Below are 23,533 nucleotides of genomic sequence, written 5' to 3' on the forward strand. Positions count from 1 at the left end.
AAATTTCATCAAAATAAATATTTTATTTTTTGTACTTTTATTCATTTTTCATTTTAATGATTGAAATATATTTTAAAATTTTTTCAATTTTAAACATAAAAATAATTAATTAATTAATTTTTTTTAATTTTTAGTGTAATTTTATTTTTGTTTGAGACATAAAATGTTATCACAAAATAAATTATTTTATTTCATTTAAAATTTTTAGATAAGTAATTAATTTTAAATAAATAAAAGCCAAGATGAAATTTATTAATGAATATTTTGTTTATTTAAATAAATATTTGTTAGTATCCAAAATATGCTTATTTATTTGTGCGTTTTTATCAGACAAAAATTAAATATTATATCCTTATTAAACAACTATTTCATTAAATAGAAGACTTAACTATTTAGAGGATGAATAAAATTTAAAAAATAGGGTTATTTTCTTTGGGAGGAATGGCAGTTTTAGCAGGGACTTATCTCTATTTTTAAAATAAAATGCCATTACATGAAAGGTATCAAAGATTATTGAAGTCATTTGAGGAGGAATACTTTAATTGTTAGAACTTCAAATTAACTTCTATGAAATTAAAATTCGATAAGTTGTTTAGTTTAGCAATTTAAATAGATAATCCAAATGGTAGCTAAGATATTAAGAAATTTTTATCCAATAAGCATCAAAATTCCAAATAAAATTCATGCAATAAGGTTTTAAGTAGAGGATCTACTTATTATCAGTGTCATGAATGCTCCCCTTTAATTGTTTAATTGAAAAAAGAAAAAAAAGAAATCCAAAACGGATAAATCTATTTATCGATTTGTGAAGATTGTTTTGAAGTTTAAAAACATAAAGGACATCATGTTTAGAAATTTCAAGTTTAAAATACTGAAATTTTGTATTGCTATTGCGGAGATCATAATATTTGCAATCAAAATAGCTTTTGTTAAAATCACACTGGCTACAATCATGATTAATTCAAATATGTTTAATAAGAGACTTAGCACTTTTATGAGGGAATCTAGAGATTTTTCTTGGAATAATTTCATATTGTGTTTGATAAGTTAAGTGATTTAATTCTTTCTGAAGAGGTTCAAAAAACAAACTAAGAAGATTAGTATGACAAAGTGATAAGTAGAGTTAATTTCTTGCTTGAGAATATTCTCCTGAAAATCAATGAAATCATAGAAGTAATTCCAAATAGTATTTGCTTCTTTCCTAAATTGTTGAAGCAATCTCTACTAAAACCAATATCTTTAGATATCTAAGAAAAAAACAATTTATCTTCTAATTGGGAAAGATAATTTAACGAAAACAAAAAGGTTAATGCCCATATTTCAATATATGAGTATATTCTTCTATTTTACGAACACTTAACATAAGAAAATGACATACTTTTAGGAAAATTGTTTGGAATACTTCTAAAAGTAGATGATGATTTCTGTCTTTAAGCAAATAAAGGCTTTTTTAAATACATAGAATTTACAATTAGAATTGTCTCTAATGATTAATAAAATGGAATAAATTTAGTTTTACCTTCGTTCACTGATTATTTAGCAAAATATATTTGTTTACAGAGAGTATTTAATGATTTAATTGATAATTTAGGTATTAAAATACTCATTCCAATTTCTGTCTTTACACATTTTATGTAAAATATTGGAAATAAAAATAGAAGTGAATTTTCTAAAATTATTCTGTAATTTACTCAAATTTGCCTTGAAATGTTTCGGTTTTAAAATTAGATTATAAATTTATTAAAAAGATTCCCTGATTAATCCATAGAATCTTTATATTTATTATCATATACTATGTTTACAGTAAATTCTATACTTTTGCCTAACGAGATGGAATAATATAAATAAGAAAACCAAAAGTACATTTTGGCTAATATTTTGAGCACTCTTTTTTTCAAACAGCTAGAAAAGTAATTAGTTTCTTCTTTTGAAAATGTGTACAAATCTCTTCTTTTAAATGACGATATTGATTTATCAAATTAAACGACATCAATTATTATTAAAACTTATAAGAAATACACTAAAAAAGCCATTGAGTTTATTGATTTTATAAGCAATAAAGGAGTTCTATTCAAATCATTTTCTATGTCTTTTGTCACTCATCTTCCTCTGATGATCGCCCTTTCAGAAAGGAAAGTGCTGGATTAAAATGTTTTGGAATGTTTTTTCATAAAATTTTTTAATTTTGGAAATAATTTGAGTTAAACTGAAAGAGATCTAACTATGAAAAAAACATTTAGGGATCTTTTTGTAGTGATGGATAAAAGCTTTATTATGCATTCAAAGCCTTATTTAAAATAATAAATGTACTTTTATATTTCTTAATTAGAATAATATAATTTGGAATAAGCAAATGATGTAAAATCTACTTTAGGATTCGTTGAAGAATTTTTATATTCTCCTGAATACAGAGTTTACGACTTTTATATGCTTACTTACTCTCTTTTATTACTATCAGATAAGCGCTCTATTTTAGATTAATAAGTTAATTGCTTCAATCTTTAATTTTCCTAATTTGAAAATTTTAAAAATTAAATTTCAAATGCCATTACTATTTTTGCAAGTCAAGACTGTACAGATTTTGTACTTTAGTTGATCCTTGATGGAAGTGTAATAATTAATGTATTCTAAAATGTTTATGAAGACTATTTTAACTTAAAAGAAAATAAGGACTATTAATATGAATAGAATATAAAAGAAGTAATAGTAACTGGAATATAAGAAATACAACAAAATAAAGTATTTTTGAAAGAAATTTTACAAAATATTTAAAAAACTTTATCAAGTAATAATAATCTTGCTAGTTATATTTCATAAGTGTGTGAAAAAGATTAAGCTTTAACTATAGATTAAGATAATTGTTAGCTGGTTCTCTTACCTTGTTTTTATGACAAAATATTTGCTAGGCATATATTAAGAAGGAATAGAAGCTAAATAGATAGAGTTATAACAATTTAAATAGATAAAATTAAAAATTCTGTCAGTGAATTTTGCTCTGTAGGCTGCCATTTCTCTATGGATGGCTTATATACCTACTAAAAATAACTATGCAAGAAAGTATATTTAGATTTAGAATACCAAAAAAAATTAATAGATTATCATCTAATAAAATAAGTAGTCACATTTCCAACTGCTATTCTATATAAACATGTATATGTCATTCTTAATATGTTTTGCAAAGAATAATAGAATTTAGCTAATTTTTCTGAAGAAGAAATAGAGAGAATTCATTTAATTATAAATTTATTTAAAGATAAGTAAATCTATTAGGTATATAATTAAAAATAATTAACTGATTATTTAGAACAAAACAAACCTTCTGACCTTCAAAGAACATATACCTTTATTACTACTTAGTTTAAAGCCTATTTAATCAATAAAAGTTGATTTTTTATAATTTTATTTGGTCTAAAAAAACTTTAGTAATTAGAAAACTTTAGGTTCAAAGTTAAAGATGGTATGGTATAAAAATAAATATTCGTTAATGAAGTTATGAAATAATATTCTCTATATCAATTTTTTTTTTTTTACTTTCATGAAAAATATTCTTAGTAATTAAAAATGATTTTCTCTTATATCACAAAAATAGAATTTAATTATGTTTTTTAATTCAATATATAATTTTTTTAATCTTTCAAAGTAAAGAATTAAACTTAACTATTAATTATTTAAATTTATAAAATGTCAAGAAAAATATAAGAAGTTAGTTAGTTATTTATTTATTTATTTGTCCAATTTTTAATTTTTGTATGATAATTAATGTGTCAAATATTTATTATCAGTAGATTTATAATAAAATAAATATAAGATGATATTTATTTGAATATATTTTTATATTTAAATTATTACTTAAACAAATATAAATACAATTTAATTATTATTTTAAATGTCAAACTTTTTTATTGTAATTTTGAATAGTTTTCTATAATAAAATGTTAAAATAAAATCAACATACTTTACATTTAAATATTATTTTTTATTATTACATCAAAGCAATAAAAAAAAGTTTTTTTAATTTTAAGTTTATGAATAAGAAAATTAATTTATTTAATACCAAAAATACTCAATTATCTATCAATAATTGGACTTTGATAATTTTTGACAAGATTTCTATGGTTAATGATAAATTATAACAGTTTTTCTTCTCATGTTAAAATTTTATTAAATATTTTTGCTATCAGAAAATGTATTTGTTGTTGGAGCTTTTATCCATAGATTCAGATTTATTTTAAACAGTGATAATTAATTATATTTCAAGATTTAGTAATTATTAACCCAATTTTTGTATTAAAAAAAACTAGTTTTTTAATTCTAAAGAAAATAGCAATTAGTAATAAATATGAGTGAATTATAATTTTATTTGATCTAATTATTAAAACCTTTTAGACATTTAGATAATTTTTTTTTTTTGATAAATAGGAAGATATTATAATATTTGTATCTTAAATAAATTATTTAAGAGCTTAAATTAACAATTAATTCAGCAGTAAAAGTAACTTAATAATATAAATTAATCAGATTAACTATTTAGTTTAGTAGTTTTTTATTTATTAAATCATTTAATTGAATATCATAATTATTTTCAATTTTTAGGATGTATTAACGATGAGTTTTTGGTTGAATTGAGTGAGACTAATATTTGCTGAATTAAATGCTATTTAATGATACAATGTTCGAATTAACAAAATCTTAACTAATTTGATTTTCTTTTAGTAATTAAATTTTTTTTGGTTAAGTAAAATAAAACAATTTAAAGGAGTTTTCTGCTTGGTATAATTTAGTTGAAACAAAATATAAAAACATTTTAATTACAAATAGAATTGGAATTTTATTTTGTAATAATTGGAATTTTATTTTGTAATAAATAAAATTTTTCTACAGTGAACGATTCATTATTATATAGTTAATCAAATTATATGCTATCTTATAAATGGTAATCAGTTTTATTATCATTTTCAAATAAAAAACTATCATAAATTATATAAAAAAATTTGGATATTATTTAAATTTAATTATATAAGTTGTAATTATCAATGAGAAATTTCTCAATTTATCTGACTCATCACTTCTAGCTAATAAAAAATTGAAATAAATAATAAATACAATTTTAATTTTTTTCTTTTAATAATTTTTTTATTTTATTTGAAAACATTCTCAATTCAATGGTTTTTAAAACATTTTAAAAAAATTAAACAATTAAACAGTTTCAAAGCATAAATTTTCTAGTATAATTATAAACAAAAATGATGTTTATTAAGAAAATTTGTAATTAAATTTGTTCTCTTTGCTTTTTTTACATTGTTAAAAAGTACAATAGTTAAATATATTGTGATAAAAAAATATTAAATTTCAAAAATACTTACATAAAATTTATTTTTTTTTCAAAATCTAATTTATTCAAAAAAGGAAATCTCTTTCTTATAAGCGATGTTCATAATTTAATTTTTAAGGTAATTATTTTTGATATTAATTATCAAAAATCTTAAAAAATTTAAATATTTTAAAACACATACATTTATTTATTTTTTTTTAAGGATTCAAATCATTAAAAAAGCTTAAGACAATAAAAATCTATTTCCACATATGTAATTAATTACAACAATATTAATTAATAATTTATATTTTTCAAATTATTCTATCAAATTGTAAACGAATCAGCTATTTTGGCCATCAAATAATTTTGATTAATATAATAAGTGGGAAAACAAGAGAGTAATTTGAGTAATTGAGATAATTGATTCAATTAATGAAAACATAAAATAATTACAAATATTTTTTAGTTTATATCAAATAATTAAATATTTTATTATGTATCTCTTAAAATTTAAAATAGTTTCATTAAAACTGGAAATTTATTTTTCATAAATTTGTAGAACTTTATTTAGTTCTGATAAATTATGAATCTCACATTATTTAGAAATTAAATTTAAAATAGATAGTAAATGAGCAGTAAAATTTCAAAATAAATATTTTAAAAAAAAACTTGAACAAAAAATAGACTGACTACACTACACACATACCTATTTTTTTATAAAATAATGAAAGAGTTATTTTTAAAATTTCAATAAAAACTTGTTAGAATTGCTGCTCTTTTAAAAGAATTTTTTAAATAAAATCTGATTTATTTGTCAACTTTTTATGGCTAAAAACAAAACCATCAAATATTTTTGTGTTTGTAAATGGTTCTATTTGCTTAATTCGATCAGTTATGTACATTAAGAGCTTAACATTATGTCTGAGCAAAAACTAAAGAAAACAAAACAGGGAAATGCGTGGGAAATATTATGTTTACTATTAATAGAAGATTTAATTAATTATTTATGAAAATTAGAGTAAAAATGCATCAATCTATAAATCAATCAACGATTAAATTTGCAGACTAAAGATAAAGAGTTGGGTATAATAAAATATAGCCAGACGTAAATTAAATTTTTCTATTTAATCAATATATTTCATTAGCTTGATTATTAATTTTTTCATAAACTGAAACAAATAAACAAACAAAAAACAAGATAAACAGCTTCTTAAGTAGAAAGATATCCTAACCAACTTTATAATATCAAAAATAATTAAAAAATTGAAAAAGTTTTAAATAATCAAAAATATCAAGAAAAGACCCAAAATCATCTTAGCTAATAAAAAAAGCAAATAAATCAAACAAACAAAACAAAACAAAACAAAATAAATAAATAAATAATAAGTCTTTATTTTCTTAATAATAATCATCAATAATACTCTTAAAAACTAAATAATTAATTAATTAATTACATAAAACAAGTCAAAATGGGTTGTAGTGCTTCTGCAAATGTCTCAAACACTTTGATTCCTAAGTAATTTTAAATCGTAACTGAATCTGGAAAGACATTTTCTATGATACTTGATAAACTTTATAAGGTTTCTACTATAAAACACCTGATGGAAATGCGTATAGCTTCCAAGTCAGACTAATTACGTCTTTACATAAAAATTGAATAAAGCGAATCTGTGCAAACACCTTAATCAACCGCTGCTGCCACAACCGTAAGCTCTAGCTCTAAAATTTTTAAAGAATTTGAAGGTAAGAGCTCTATAATTTAGGAGGGTAACACTTCCTACAAATTAATTGAGTTAGAAGACGACAAATATATCATGCAATATGCTAAGCTCTTAGCAAATAACCCTCGAATTTACTTAGCTTAGGTAAAATCTTAAAATACTACAAACGAATCTGTTTCTACTTCAGTAAATTCGAATAGACTGAGAAACCAAACTATTCACATCGGATGCTGCTTTAACAATAAACCCGAATTATAGGATGATGATGCAATAATAATCGCCATCCAAAAACTTGAAAAAGGTGAAGTATTGCCTCAATCTCAAATTGATATTCTACAAAAAGGTAGAAGCACCTTGTACAAATAAAGTTCTTAACCTTAATAAACTGCTTCTCCTTAAATATAATAATAAACTGAAGAATCCAATCAAAATTAAAATGTCTAAAAGTCCCCATCTTCAATGCCTCAAATAACTATCGAAGCTAGCTCTTGAGCAGAATGAACAAAGCTATTGAAAATACTACAATTTATTTATACTTTCTCATATATATAATTTTACATTTAACAAAATACCTCCACATAGATTTTATAAAAATGCTTACTAATTCTTCTAGATATTATAATTGCTGTTAAAATATCATCATGTTTGCTTTATTGATAATTATAAATGATACATTGATAAAAATACATCAAACAATAAATATAAGCATATAAATGCGATTGAGTAATTAAAAACAAACCTAACAAATTCTTAATAAAATTTTAAGAATACTAATTATAAAATTAAAACCAATAGAATCCCCCTAGAAAAAAAATAATTAATTAGAGAATGATAAATGCATGCATTCTAATCAAAAAATATCTTTTGTAGCTATTATTATATTAAGAAATCTTTAATTAGAATCAATATGATTTTAAAAAATACACATACATACATAAATAAATAATAATAGTACAAGTGAAGGAATAGTAAGTAATCACTTTAAAAGTTATCAATTAAAAAGTAACCAACAAGCAAGCAAACAAATGAATGAATTTTAAAGAATAGTTAGCTCTTTATGAAGAAATTTTATTTGAAATCAACCTATTACAAAAACATACACATACACACACTTCATTAACATAATCTCATTTTCTCACTATTTATAACAAATTATCAAAAATATTTTATATTTATTTAACTACATTTGAAACTGTCATCAATATTTATGTTTATATACCAGTCTCGCTTTCATTACTTTTCATTTCTCATCTTAAAATATAATTCTAGCTTTTTATAAAACTAATTTATTTTAATCACATACAAAATATACAAGAAAAGTTTTAATTTATTTTAATCAAAATATGTTTTTACAATATCCTATGCTGACTCTATTTATTTAATCATTTATAAACTTCACAAAAATAGCTTTGTTTTTAAATAATAAATAAAAATTTTAACAACTAAGAATTGAACAAATAAATGATATATATATTTATCCTTTTAAAATGTAAAAATGAGTAAGTGAGTGGATAAAGAATATACTAAATACTTTGGAAAATTTAATTATTTACTTACACTAGTAAAAAAAAATTGGTTCTAAAATAAGCATTCCTTTTAACTCCCCCTTTTTCTGTTTTTAATAATTCAAACATGCATGGCTTTGTGAAGATGATTGAAAATTAATCTTTCACTATTCAAAAAAAAACATTTGATTGATGATAACCTGTAAAATTCAAATTTTATGATATAAATTACATAATTTACAAGTTGAAAAGTTAAGCTTTAGTGAAATATTGAATTAGATCATATCTGAAGTAAATTATATCAAAAAAAGAAACTATTAAAACAAATTTTAAGTAAAGTAATTATTTATTTATTCTCTTTTTAAAAATTCAAACAATAAATAAATAAAACAAATGTCCTTCTACTTTTAAATTGGATTCAAAAATAACAAATATTTCTTATTAAAAATTATTTAAAGTTAATTCAAAAAATTTTTTTCTTGATAAACTTTATCAAGATATATATATATATTCATTTTCAAGTTATGTAATCAAAAAGTCTGTCAATTTTTGAATATTTTCAAAACTTTTTAAGAAATAATTTGTTATTTTGATAAATTTACTAATAGAATTATTTATATACCTCACTACTTTCATTCAACTTAAAAATGGTTAGTTATCATGATATATATTTTATATAAATTCAAGTTGATATTACAAATTATATTAATACATTCATTCATAAACAAATTTACATACCTTATTTTTTTCGTATCAACTTAAATACATTTCAAGATAATTATAACTTACAAGTATTTTAATTTATATGAATACCAGAATCTGTAAAGGATAATTAAATTATTGGCTAGATTATATTATTGCTTTATCTATCTTGAGAATCTTAATATTTTTCTACTTAATTTATCTTTTATAAAATTAGAATCTAGATAGCTAGCATAATTATTCTATTTTTAGGTTTTTATCAAAAAAGACTTTAACCTAAATTATTCAAAATTTAATGAAAATCAAAGCGAAAATAGTGAATTAATGGAATTTTTATAAGAATTTATTTCAAGCTTTAATTCTTGCTAACAATTATTTGTCCAAATAACTAATTTTTGTTAAGACTTAGGATTAATATTCAGAACTATTAGGAGAAAATTATTGTATTTAAATCAATTAAAAAAAATATTTAAATAAAAGAACAAATGGCGATAATTGTGAGAATGATATATTCATTATTTGAATCATGACAATAAAAACTTGTTTTTTTTAAATATAAACTGTAATCTTATATTTGGGATTTTTTTTACGTTTATAAAACAGACTTCTAGTAAATATATTTCAAATTAGTGGAAGTAATTGCCTAAAATTGGTTGCTTTCAAAAAAAATTGTATTTTTTTCTCAAGAGCTATTCTATTTTTAATTCCTTTAAATAGTTTTTATCTGATCAATAGACAGATTATTTTGTAAACATTGCTTGAATGTGATTGCAGTAAAATATATGGATATAGATAGACAAGTAGTAGATATTAAATTTTAGTAATATATTATTTGAAAAAAAAGATTCAAAAAAATAATCATACATTCAATTTCTAAGGCATTGTATAATTTTTTGCATTTCTTCCAAATTTGTTAATTATTCATAGAATATTCAAAGATGAAATTAACTTAATTTAAATCTATTTTATTTTATTTAATAAAAATATTATATAAAAATGCTTTAATTAGATTTTATCTGAGTTACAGATTAAAGATTTATTACTAAATATTACTTTAACAAAGTGTTTAGTTATATTAAGCGGTTGGTAATATAGCATTTACTGATGCTTTTTGAACATTAAATTTTTTATTTTTATTGCTAATATTTTCTCTTTTTTTTAAAATCATTTATTTATAACATGAGCTTTTTTAAATTTTTTTAAATTTTAAACGTTTTTTCACCTTATTTTTTCTTTCTCTTAATTTATTCTTTATTTTGTTTTGTTTTTTTGAGAGCATTGTTTCTTTACTATAATTAATAAAATTTTATAAATTTTAAAAAATTAAAAATATGTTTAAAATAATTTTATTGTTATTTTTATTCATATTTAAAATTATTATATAAGTAAATCAATAAATTAAAATGAGAATTTCGTTCAAATTCCACACAAATAAAATATGAAGTTAAAATATTTATTGTTCAAAATAAAGATTCATATCTTGTATTATGAGGAAATAAGTAGCTAGTTTTATTATTTTGATGATTAAATGTAAATTATTTTCTATGTCATAGAACTAAAAAAAAATAAAATTAAAATTAGTTATATTTTTCTTCCATTTCATTTTATTCATTTTTAAACAAAATTGATTTTGGCCAAAAATTATAAAATGTCGCACATAATAAATAATATAAGAAAATATGTAATTATTCTTCAATATAAACTTTAGAATTTATTATTTTTCTATTTTAAAACCTAGAAATTATAAAAATATTAAATTAATAAAGCAAGCAATAAATTTTATAAAGTTTTGGTATCAATATATCTATGCTGAAAAATAAAAGTTACTTATGATTAAAGTAAATTACTTTTTACTAAATATTATTAATTATTTTATTTAAATTTAAACATTTTTAAAAATAAAATAAATTATATTAAAAATAATTTGTCCATGATAAAACAACTTTAGCAAATATCTTTTGGATATTATAAAAATGTATGTTCGTTCTTAGCCTTGGGATAAATATTAAATAAAACAAAATAGTATTTAATATTAATTTTAGATATTTCTAACTCTAGAAAGAACCCAGATATTAAAAAAATGTTAGGTTCATATAGATAAAATGTACTGTAAATAATAAAATTTTAGCATTGGCTCCTTCTTAATAACATAAATTGTTTATGATTGATTGATTAACTGGAGTTAATAAATAGTTTTGTAATTTTATTATTTATAGCGATGATTTTGAATAAAAATTATTTATTTAAATTCTTTTAAAATTTTAATTTTAAAAATATATTTTAAAATAGTAAGAATGAATAAATGAATAATTAATGATATATTTTAAAATATAAAATTTAATCTTAAAACTTACTAAAATAAAAAATAAATCAGACAATCTATCTATATTGACATTTTCTTGTTTTTAATCTTATTAAACTTATTTCATCTTATTTTATTTTTGATTTTATTTGACATTTTGTTAACTTTGATGATCTAGTAAGTATTTTTTAATAAGAAGGACTGCACTAAGCAGGTGTTCACTTTTACTTATTAGATAATTTATTTTATTCTTTATTTTGATTTTCACGGTAAGTTTCATCAAAAACTTCATTTAATAATTCCTTATATTGTTCTTCTTAAAGTTTTTATTAGATTTACATATTACTAAGATTTCCAAATACTGAAGGTTTTTTTTTTCTCAAAGCATCATACACTTACAAATATCTTGATTAAACTATATCAAATATATCCTTGGTAAACTAGTAATTTTAAATAAGAGAGATTAAAAAAGAGTGTTTTTTTTTAAATTTAATGAAATAAAACATTTAAAAAAATAAATCTGACAATTTTTACATTTTCTTGTTCTTTATCTTTTTAAGTTTACTTCATATTATTTTCTTTTTGAGATTATTTTAAATTTTGTTTGCTTTGATCATCTCGTAATTTTTATGAAGAAGCCCTTTGTTAAGCAGATGTTCGCTTTTACATATTAGCTACTTAATCTTCAAGTTCTTGCAAAATTTCTTTAGTTGTTTCTCGTAATAGTTCCTCATATCCTCCTTCATAAATTTTTTTTTCGATTTACAAGTTACTAAGTTCTCCAAAAACAGAAGGTAATTTTTTTCTAAAGCTATCATATATTTTCTAAGTATTTTCTTCAATCAAATTATATAAACCATTGAATAACTTGTAATTTTAAATAAGAGAGAATAAATAATAGTGTTTGTTTTTATCTTTAAAATTTACTGAAATAAAAAATTTAAAAAAAAATAAATAAAATTTATAGATAATCTTTACATCTTTTTCTTGTTCTTTATCTTTTTAAGTTTACTTGATATTATTTTCTTTTTGAGATTATTTTACATTTTGTTTGCTTTGATCATCTTGTAATTTTTATGAAGAAGCCTTTTGTTAAGCAGGTGTTCGCTTTTACTTATTAGATGCTTAATCTTAAATTTCTTTCACAACTTCTTTAGTTGTTTCTTGTAATAGTTCCTCATATCCTCCTTCTTAAATTTTTTTTTCAATTTGTAAGTTACTAAGTTCTCCAAAAACAGAAGGCAATTTTTTTCTCAAGCTATCAAATATTTTCTAAGTACTTTCTTCAATAATATCAAAAAAACCATTGAATAACTTGTAATTTTAAATAAGAGAGAATAAATAATAGTGTTTGTTTTTATCTTTAAAATTTACTGAAATAAAAAATTTTAAAAAAATAAATAAATTAGATAATTTTTACATCTTTTTCTTGTTCTTTATCTTTTTAAGATTACTTGATATTATTTTCTTTTTGAGATTATTTTACATTTTTTTCGCTTTGATCATCTTGTATTTTTTAAGAAGTAGAACTACCTTAAGCAGCTGTTCGCTTTTACTTATTAGCTGCTTTATTTGATTCTTCATTTGCAATATCTTGCATATTTTCTTTAGCTATTTCTTTTAATAGTTCATCATATCCCCCTTCTTTCATTTTTTAAACTATTTACAAGTTAGTAAGTTTTCCAAAAACAGAAGGATCTTTTTTTCTCAAGTTTTCATATATTTTCGAAGTACTTTCTTCAAATTTATCAACTGATTCCTTGAAATACTTTTAATTTTAATAAGAGAAAATAATTAATAGTGTTTTTCTATTTAAAATTTACATAAATAAAACATTTAAAAAAAATAAATAAATTAGATAGATATATAATCTTTACATCTAATTGTTCTTAGTTTTCTTGAACTATTTCTCTTAATAGTTCATCATATCCTCCTTCTAAAATTTTTTAATCGATTTACTTGTTAGTAAGTTTACCAAAAACAGAAGGTTATTTTTTTCTTAAGCTATCATATATTTTCTAAGTACTTTCTTAAACTATATCAAGTGCTTCCTTGAAATACTTGTAATTTTAAATAAGAGAAAATAATTAATAGTGCTTTTGTCTTAAATTAGATAATCTTTACATCTTTTTCTTGTTCTTTATCTTTTTAAGTTTACTTCATATTATTTTATTTTTGAGATTATTTTACATTTTTTTCACTTTGATCATCTTGTATTTTTTAAGAAGTAGAACTGTCTTAAGCAGCTGTTCGCTTTTACTTATTAGCTGCTTTATTTGATTCTTCATTTGCAATATCTTGCAAATTTTCTTTAGCTATTTCTCTTAATAGTTCATCATATCCTCCTTCTTTCATTTTTTAAACTATTTACAAGTTAGTAAGTTTTCCAAAAACAGAAGGATCTTTTTTTCTCAAGTTATCATATATTTTCGAAGCACTTTCTTAAAATTTATCAACTGATTCCTTGAAATACTTTTAATTTTAATAAGAGAAAATAATTAGTAGTGTTTTTGTCTTTAAAATTTACATAAATAAAGCATTTAAAAAAAAAAATAAATTAAATAGATATATAATCTTTACATCTAATTGTTCTTAATTTTCTTGAACTATTTCTCTTAATAGTTCATCATATCCTCCTTCTAAAATTTTTTAATCGATTTACTTGTTAGTAAGTTTACCAAAAACAGAAGGTTATTTTTTTCTTAAGCTATCATATATTTTCTAAGTACTTTCTTAAACTATATCAAGTGCTTCCTTGAAATACTTGTAATTTTAAATAAGAGAAAATAATTAATAGTGCTTTTGTCTTTAAAATTTACATAAATAAAACATTTAAAAAAGAGATTATTTTACATTTTTTTCGCTTTTATCATCTTGGATTTTTTAAGAAGAAGAACTACTATTATCTATTTATTTACTAAATAAAATGTCATCCAAACCTTCCTTAATGTGGTCAAGTATTAGTTCTTCATATCCTCCTTCTTCAAGTTTTTATTGGATTTACTCGTCACTAAGTTATCCAAAAACAGAAGGTTATTTTTTTCTGAAACTATCATACATTTTCTAAATTGTTTCAAATGTATCCTTTTGTAATTTTGAAAATGAGAGAATAATTAATTAATTAATCGGTCAAATAGTTTTTGTCTTTAAAATTTAATATATAAATTAACTGAAATAAAAATTAATTAGATAATTTTTACATTTTCTTGTTTTTTATCTTATTCAGTTTACTTCATATTTGATAATTTACTATTTACTTCATTTTCTATGTTAGGCAAACTTTCTTCAATCACTTCAAGTAATAGATCATTATATTATCCGCCTTGAATTTTTTATTCTATTTATTAGTTACTGAGTTTTCCAAAAACAGAAGGTTACTTAGTTCTCAAACCTTCATAAACTTTCAAATTTGCATCGTAATATAAATCAAGTAATTCCTCGCTAAAGTTGTTTAATAACTTTTTATCATATTTATTTCCATTTGTTTACTTCTAATTATTTGATTCTGTACTAGATTAATCTTTATTTTTTGTTGCTTTTTATTACTTTGACTTTTCATTAAATTGTTTTCCTGATTTTTGATCAGATTGATTTTATTTATTAGCCTTATCTAAATCACTTTTTTCTGCTTACTGATCAAATTGATTTTAATTGCTTTCACTCAACTCATTAATTGTATTTTCTTCATCTTGTTTTTTTTACTTTTGCTTATTATTAATCTTTTATTTTGTTAAAACATCTTAAGCATCTGTATATTTTTTTAAAATTTGTTGCAATTCATCTATTATTTTTCTTTCATCAAAAAGCGGCTATTACTCAACTTATTTATATAATTTTTCTTATATTTAATTAGGAATCTATTCCTTTATTTTTTAAATAGTTTCTTTTTACTACTTTTTTCTTTCTTCTCTTGTTAGTCTAACTCCTTTTTTTAACTGATGATCATTTGAAAGCCCTTTGCTTGAGGACTTCTAATTAGTATAAACAAATATTTCCTTATCAAAAGACTCAATTATATCTTTCATTTCTCTTGAACTATTATTTACGTCGATTGCTGGATATTTATTTGCATCAGCTACATCAGATTTGTCAATGTGTACTACAATATTATCTATTATAACATAAGGCGAGAAGCTGATAGAGTTAACTTTATGATTAGCTTCTACTTTATATAACTTAAACTAGTTCTGAAGTGCTGACAAAGTGACTGAAAAATTCTCTTTCTTAATAAAGTCATAACCTTTCATTTAAGCTGTAAGTTTCTCATATTTTGTATAAGCAGGGTTTATTTTAGCGTAAAAGCTAATTATTTTAACTTTTAAGTTAAATTCTATCTTTCCAGGTTTTTCGTTTGTTAAAATATATGCATCGCTTGGGACAGAAATTAACTAATCCAATCTATCTAAATATTAAGTTTAAGTATTTGCTGTTTACTTTTTCCTATTATTTTATTTAAATCATTTTATTAGCTTAATTATTTCAAATTACTTACAAAGTTAATTATTAATTTTTCAAATAAGTTTTTAATGTTTTACGGATAAAAGAAGTAGAAATCAGTGAATTAAAGCTACAGATATTCGCTACTTTGCTATCTCGTAGTAGATACGATTTGTTGTCCTGAATTAAGATTAATTGTATAAAATGCTTTCAACTCTTAATTTTATTGAGATTCAATTGCCTTTTTGTTTAGTTTTTCTGTTTAAAATTGCAAAGCTAAAAAATATCTAAATTACCTCAAGTATATTAAAATCAGCTAGCAATTTGTATGGGAAATCTTTTTCTACAGGTTTATAGAATAATTCTTCATCTAAAAGAGCTCTGCTCTTATCTAAATAATATTAAGAAGGTAGAAAATTCGTTTATTTTATCTGAAAACTTTCAATTTATCTGTGTAATTCATACATCTATTATTTTAAGAAGTTTCTCATATTTTTAGAGTAAAAGTTATCTTCAACAATATCATGAGTGGCATTAGAAAGTAAAGAGCAGTAAGGTCCTTCCTTGTATGAGCAAATATATTCATTATTTTATTGCTATTTCTCGAATATATCAAGGAAATAAGGATTTATATCTATTTTTGAATCTAATTTTTATTTTAAAAATTAAGTAGGCTCTTGTAAAGAAAAGCAATTCCCCTATCCAACTAAAGCCAATACTATTAAAGCTATATACAAAAGCATTAACCTGTCGTTAATTCTTTTATACATTTCGTTTTTTTATATTAAAATATATCTATTTATTTATTTAAAATGATCTTTTCTAAAATTTCTTCGTAATTTAATATTTGATGAAAAACAAATTTCTGACAAGTGTTAACTTAATATAAATTCAATTAAATTTTTTTAAGAGATAAACCTTACAAGAATGAGCTTTTAAAATAAATTATTAAACAAATAAATTAGATTAAATTATAAAAACAAATTAAAATTTATTTTATTTGTTTTCTCAATCAACCAAACAAACAAAAATTCAAGAATGGATAAATATGTTAATAAAAAATAAAATAATTTAATTTAATACTTAATTTTATTGAATCAAATGGTATTATTTTAGTGATAAGATTTATATGATATTTTAAAATAATTAATTTTTAAAAATAACAAATTAGATTTAATTATAAAACAAATTAATAAATTTTTTAATATTAAAAATAATTTGAATCAAATTGTATAATAATAGTGATAAGATTTTTATGATTTTTTTAAATTATTATTAAAAATAACAAATTAGATTTAATTATAAAACAAATTAATAAATTTTTTAACATTTGAATCAAAATATATTATATTAGTGATAAGATTTATATGATTTTTTAAAATAATTATTAAAAATAAAAAATGAGATTTTATAAAAAAACAAATTAATAAATTTTTTAATACTAAAAATAATTTGAATCAAATTGTATAGTATTAGTGATAAGATTTATATGATATTTTAAAATAATTAATTATTAAAAATAACAAATTAGATTTAATTATAAAATAAATTAATAACTTTTTTAATACTAAAAATAATTTAATTAAATAAAAATATTTGTAAAATAAGGATCAAAAATTATGTTGGTTCACAAAAATAATAATTAAATTCAAAATATTAATTAATTCAAATGTTTTAATATTTAGTTTAGGCAGTAACATAATATTTATAAAATACTTGAAGTAAAATTAAAGTATTAAATACAATTATTTTTAATTTAATAAATTGATTTTGTGTTTTAAAATAACAGAGATTTACTCAATTAATCTTTGAATTAAGTAAAATTGAGAGAAATATTTTACTGGTGCTTAAATAATAACTATTTTAAATATTGAGCGATTATTCACTTTTATTTATCAGAAATATTCAAGAAATTTGATCATGTGGGCCAAACAATGGAATTCCTTTTTTAAGTTTAGTTAACTTTTTTGCTTTTAATTTTTTTGTTATTAAGAAATTAAGATTTGAAAAATCTAATTAAAAAGGACTAAGACATACAGACATACAAACATTCATATATTTATGTATCTCAAGATAAAAAATCTTGTAAGATATGTGATTAGATTTGCTAATTAAAAGGAAATAAATAGTACATGCTGTCAATCATCAAACATCTTTAGAATACCAATAAAAGAATTTTTTGATTGATTTTTTAACTCATTTCATATCAAAAAAGAAATTAATAAATAAATAAATAAAAAATATCATTTTTGGCATTATTTGATAATTAATTATAAATATTTATTAATAATATTCAATAAGCTCAGATTTGCCTTTTATATTAAAAAGTAGATTTGCCAAAAACTAAATAAATTTTAGGGTAAAGCACATAATAATCAAGCAAGCAAGCAAGTAATCAAGCGTTAGTAAATAACTGAGCATAAATAAAATATTCAAAGATGTCAGCTGAGCCATTGTAAATTCTTTGATTTCAATTAATCTATTTTGTTAACTAAACAATCAAGAATACCTTACCTTGATCTTTAATGTTCTTTCTAATATTAAAAGAGTAATCAAAGATAGAGATTATCAATTTTTAGAGAAAAATCGTCGTAAAAAATTCCAATAAACAGCAAGGAATCCTCTTACAGAAGATCGTTCTAAGTTGAAGCAAGTCAAAAATAATAACTTACTCGCTTAAATAAACAAAGCAGGTGCTGATGCTAAAGTAATCATTAAAACTGAAGGAGGATTTGTAGATCCTCTTTCTCGTTTGAAATCTAAACCAGCAAATCCTTTGGCTCGTATACCTATCAAAAACCCTTTAATGGCTGTAAAAATTTAATTTTTTCGTTTGTCTTTTCAAAAAAAAAACGCAGTTTACTCAAAAAATAATTTTAGTATTCGTAATTATAAATTAATAATTCATAAATTGTTAAAATGATAGAACAAAAATTAAGAAGAATAAGCTGAAAAACCTGAATAACCTGACCCTCTTGCAAGAAAGGTCATTATGAACGCTCAAGCCGACTAATTAGAGTCTATTAAGAATGAAGAACAAGAAAGCTAGCACTGGGAAATTATTCGTAAAGAATATGTTAGGACATTCGACTTAAATATCAGACATCTTAATGGACAAGTTAATAATGTAAACAAATAAATGCAATAAAAGCTCAAAATCATACAAATATTTTGATTATTTATAATAGCCTTTTGGAAGTAATGTAGTAGGTACAGAAGAAAGAAAAAATAAATCAGTTTAGTAAGGTAGTAGATATGAATAAGACAAATCTTATACTTAACAAAAGTACTAAGTGGTAAAAAATAAATTTATTTATTAAATGAGCTAAAGGAGTAATTTTTTTTCTTTTCAATTAATAAAATAAAGCAAACAATTGCTATGAAAACATATATTGAAAATCTTATAGAAATGCATTCAAAAATGAGAAAGAAATGGAATGACTAAGACAAAGTAAATAAAATTAGCTTCATAAAAAAAAAATTATATTAGAATAATTGATATTAATTTAATAAACATTATTAAAATTGTATGATAGGTAGGAACCTTGTAAATTACTATTCAAGCTATTAAGCTATTTGCAGACAATGACTAGCCAAGATTTGCTCCTTACAAATATGTCTATATTATGGATATTTTAGACAGTTTCTCTAAATTTGTTTTCTAAAGAATGAAAAAACTCTCTTTCCCTTAATATACTTCTGAAAAACTCAAAACTTTAACTTTCTTTGATATTTCTGGTGCAAACATCCCAGAAAGTGCTCAAGAAATCTGCAGAAATTGGCTTAGAAAAGTTAGCTCTATTAGAGAACTTGTCCCAAGAATATACATAGAAGCAGCTTTATTACCAATTTACTATTTTATCGATTCTACAAAGGTAAATCAACGAATATTTCTTCAAAAATACAAACACTCATCTCATAATTAATTAATGTATTTATTTATTTTATTTATTTAATTATAACAGATCCAATAAAATTTGTTTAAGCTAAGTTTCCAGAGTAGATGTATTGGTGATTATATTAATTCAGTCAATTACAGCACTTTCCTTCTTCGTATTGGTGCTGAATTGCTCCCTAAAGAAAAATCTCATATTCTGTAAATGCTAGACGATTTCTTCTATTATATGAAATAGAGTAAATAAATTGAAAAAATTAAATCATCTTTATTTATAATTAATTTTTTTATTTTTAAAAAAGGTTAATTTGGCTAGTCAGGATTTTCAACTGATGAATATTTAAGGTTATTTGAACCTTTCCTTTTAACAGCATTCAGAATATACAGTGAAAACTGCAGTGAATAAGAATTTAGCGAGTTATTTTCAATTTATTAGGGTAGCAACCAACATTCTGAAATTTTATCTAAAATTGTTTAAGCCTTTTCACCTGAATTGATTGCTAAATACTCAAGTGAAATCTTTTTAATCATTTCTTCTTATCATATTGACTATAAATTTAAAATGTACACAATCTTTTTGCCTAAGTTATCTCGTGGTATCCAATCAATGAATGGAGCTCCAGTAAAGAACCTTTCATTAACTATTATTTTCTTTTTTGATAAAATTTTATTTAAAAAGCCATCTTCTATTAAAATATAAAAAAATTTAATGCAATAAGCGAAAATTTAAATTAAAATTTATTTATTTTATTGCTAAATATTTAATTTTAATATTTTAATAAATTTTAAAATTTGAAAAGAAATAAAAATAGTAATTAACTTTTTTAAATATAAAAGATTGAAATATGCAATTTGGTTTGGATAGATTTGAAACAAGTTAATAAAATAGATATCTTTTTAACTATTTTAGTGTCATTCATAGAATTAATAAACAAGTGCTTCAAAGGGTATCAAAAGACTAAAATATTCTAGAGCATAATTGAAAAATTTAATGAACTATTTTAACAAGTTGATACATCCAATGATAAAAATAATTAAACTTTATTGAAATTGGAGTAGTTTATTAAATCAATATTAACTACTTGTGATGATATTAGAGAAATACTAACTATTGAACCTTTCCTATAATTCATTTCTTTCTTCCCTCCATAGTTAAAGTATAATGTCAGCAAAGATGTACTTGGAATGTTCATGGAAAGAGAAAAAATTTAGAAGATATCTGATCCCATAGCCGTTCATTCTATTCTTTAAAGTAAATTTTTAAAGTGCATTATTCAAGCAAATTATATCATCAAAAGTATCAAAATTCTTCCTAAAAGCTAAAAAAACAAAATAATATTTTTGTTAGATAAATAAATATTATATTCTAATTTAATTTATAGTAAAATCATAAAAAGGATTTAAAATATCTTTCGTATACAAAAATGAATGTATAAATTAATTAATTTATCCAAGTTTTTGTTAAAATGAAAATTTGAAAAAAATTATAAATTCTTAAATTAATATTTAAATTAAATAAAGTTGCAAAGAATTTAAATGAAGGTGACAAAAAATTAGAAGATCCTAAAGAATTATTCGTTTTACTCAAGTCTTTCTTTGAAAAGATCGATTTTGGCAGAAACTTAGAATAGATGTTAAATTTATATACTGAAATAAGAGCTAGCTTTGGTCATATAAACGAAGTGGTTGAATATGTCATTAATAAAGTTTCAAATTTAACTTTTACTGCTAAAAATATGTTTACTTCTCAAAAAATGCAAAAGAAAATCACTGGCTTCTTGCAAGCTTGTGTTGCATTCTGTTATATTACTATTCCTATGATCGATAGTCCTCTAGTACAATTTAAATATTACTACATGAACTCCTCAAGTAATAACTTAATTTAAATAATAACTATTTTAAAATATTTTATATTAAATAAATAGTTGCTCTTCTTCACAACTTGATTTCATAAGCTGAATCTTCATTTAAAACAGCTTTATCAATTTTAGTTGATCTTCCAGAACAAATTAATGGAAAAAACGTTGATGAATTAGTAATTAGAGACTTGTCAAGTATGGTTTCGTTTATGATTGTTTTACCTGACAATCCAGAAAGCGATATTTTGCACCTTTATTCTGGTTTCATATCACTTTTAAGTTAATTTAAATGGTAATGACTTTTTTCATAAATAAAAATTATTAATTTCATTTTTTAAAAATCTTTGATTTTTAGTAAAATTTTAATTAAATTAATAATATGAATAAATTATAATTAATTATTATTATACTTATCAATGATTAAAACAATAATTTTTATATTTAATAGGTCATCAAGAAATGGAGAAAGCTACAAATTGAGCTTGATAAAAGATTTAATAGCATATCTATGTATTTAGAAGTAAGAAAACTTCCCTTATCACATTGATGGTGTTAGATCAAATGATAAGCTTTTCGTTGATTAAGAATTTAAGGCCACAGTTGTTGACTAAGTTAGCAATTTACTTTACAAGATCTAAGAAATAATTCCTGAAATAGCTCCAAAGAACTATGACCAACAAGTAAGTAGTATTTTGTACATTTGAAAAGTTAAGTAAATTTTTTTTTATTGACCAATTAGGAAAATAGATTGTTGATTAGAAATATTTGTCATGCAATAAATACTATATTGATGTACATTGAACCTAATAGAGTAGTTAAATCTGTGATTTCTCAATTGGTAAATGTTATTAATAAAAAATGTAACGACTTAAATAGAGATCCATTTGGAAGAAAGATTCTAGATGAAATATACAATTTAATTAAGTAAACTTTATAGAATATAGAAAAAAATGCTAAAGTAAAATTTATTTTTTACAATTAAAACTAAAAAAATCAATCATATTTAATAAAAATTTTAGGAAGTCAAAGATTTCTAAGTCTACAAAGACAATATCAATGCAGTCTTAGACTCAGTAAAAAAATAAAAATGATATTTTTGATAAGTAAAATTAAAATTAAAATAAGCAATTAAGATAATTAGGTGTTAAATTTGTTTGTTTTCTATTTGGTAATTTGGTAAATTAAGTATTAAATAAATAAATTAATAAATTAATTAATTAATCATTCTCTTGAAAAAGATTAACTAATAAATGTATGTACAACACAATAAAGTACTGAATTAAATTATTATATTAATTACAGTTATAAATAATATGTTTATTTTTTTTAATTGTTTGTTTGTTTGTCAAGTTAATTTACTTTTTTAGAATTCTAGCAACACATTTAGTATTGATTTGTTGTTTTTTTTAATGTTTGAATATTAATTTTTTGCTTCTTTGTGTTTTTGTTTGTTTGTTTGTTGTTTGATTTTTTCTGCCATCCAACTCATACAATGTGAATAAAGCTTTTACCCTTGGTATTCTTTAAAAAGATAGGCTAATTTAGTTGTTTTTGCCATTTTTTACAACTCTGCTGTTTAGATGAATGTTTTCAAGAAACCTAATCAGTAGAAATTTAAGAGTAACTGGTTTTATTTATGAGTAAATTGAGTAGAGGATGTTTCTGAGAATATAATAATTAGATCAAATAAAATTTAATGTTTGTTTTTGTTTAATTAATAAAGAAATTGATTATTTTTGTTAATTGTTTTTAGTTCTATTTGGTAAAATAGAAATATTATTAAGTTATTATCAATACA

At 21.0% G+C, this 23,533-nt stretch overlaps 5 protein-coding genes across 5 annotated transcripts; 3 read left to right on the forward strand and 2 right to left on the reverse strand. All coding sequences in view use genetic code 6, as the record gives it.

The window, feature by feature from the left end:
• Positions 1–567: 567 nt before the first annotated feature.
• Positions 568–3,387, forward strand: TTHERM_00127060 (zinc finger in N-recognin; the record flags this gene model as incomplete). Its single annotated transcript, XM_001016286.2, has 2 exons — positions 568–1,682; positions 1,749–3,387. The coding sequence occupies 2 exons, from the start codon at positions 568–570 to the stop codon at positions 3,385–3,387; spliced, it is 2,754 nt and encodes a 917-aa protein (XP_001016286.2).
• Positions 3,388–6,783: 3,396 nt separating this feature from the next.
• TTHERM_00127040 (hypothetical protein) lies at positions 6,784–7,527 on the forward strand (the record flags this gene model as incomplete). The annotated part of the gene is made up of 1 exon (XM_001016284.1): positions 6,784–7,527. The coding sequence occupies one exon, from the start codon at positions 6,784–6,786 to the stop codon at positions 7,525–7,527; it is 744 nt and encodes a 247-aa protein (XP_001016284.1).
• Positions 7,528–11,762: 4,235 nt separating this feature from the next.
• Positions 11,763–16,751, reverse strand: TTHERM_00127030 (hypothetical protein; the record flags this gene model as incomplete). Its single annotated transcript, XM_001016283.2, has 8 exons — positions 11,763–11,984; positions 12,079–12,411; positions 13,669–14,058; positions 14,125–14,307; positions 14,398–14,628; positions 14,745–15,984; positions 16,080–16,222; positions 16,278–16,751. The coding sequence occupies 8 exons, from the start codon at positions 16,749–16,751 to the stop codon at positions 11,763–11,765; spliced, it is 3,216 nt and encodes a 1,071-aa protein (XP_001016283.2).
• Positions 16,752–18,419: 1,668 nt separating this feature from the next.
• TTHERM_00127020 (UPF0505 protein C16orf62-like protein, putative) lies at positions 18,420–22,826 on the forward strand (the record flags this gene model as incomplete). The annotated part of the gene is made up of 14 exons (XM_001016282.3): positions 18,420–18,436; positions 18,529–18,793; positions 18,908–19,108; positions 19,170–19,277; positions 19,349–19,432; positions 19,518–19,856; positions 19,947–20,115; positions 20,179–20,498; positions 20,714–21,128; positions 21,398–21,745; positions 21,802–22,027; positions 22,184–22,415; positions 22,475–22,693; positions 22,755–22,826. The coding sequence occupies 14 exons, from the start codon at positions 18,420–18,422 to the stop codon at positions 22,824–22,826; spliced, it is 3,015 nt and encodes a 1,004-aa protein (XP_001016282.2).
• Positions 22,827–23,080: 254 nt separating this feature from the next.
• Positions 23,081–23,293, reverse strand: TTHERM_00127010 (hypothetical protein; the record flags this gene model as incomplete). The annotated part of the gene is made up of 1 exon (XM_001016281.1): positions 23,081–23,293. The coding sequence occupies one exon, from the start codon at positions 23,291–23,293 to the stop codon at positions 23,081–23,083; it is 213 nt and encodes a 70-aa protein (XP_001016281.1).
• Between the last annotated feature and the right edge of the window lie 240 nt (positions 23,294–23,533).

Source organism: Tetrahymena thermophila (assembly GCF_000189635.1).
Source record: "Tetrahymena thermophila SB210 genomic scaffold scf_8254645, whole genome shotgun sequence".
Taxonomy (NCBI): domain Eukaryota; phylum Ciliophora; class Oligohymenophorea; order Hymenostomatida; family Tetrahymenidae; genus Tetrahymena; species Tetrahymena thermophila.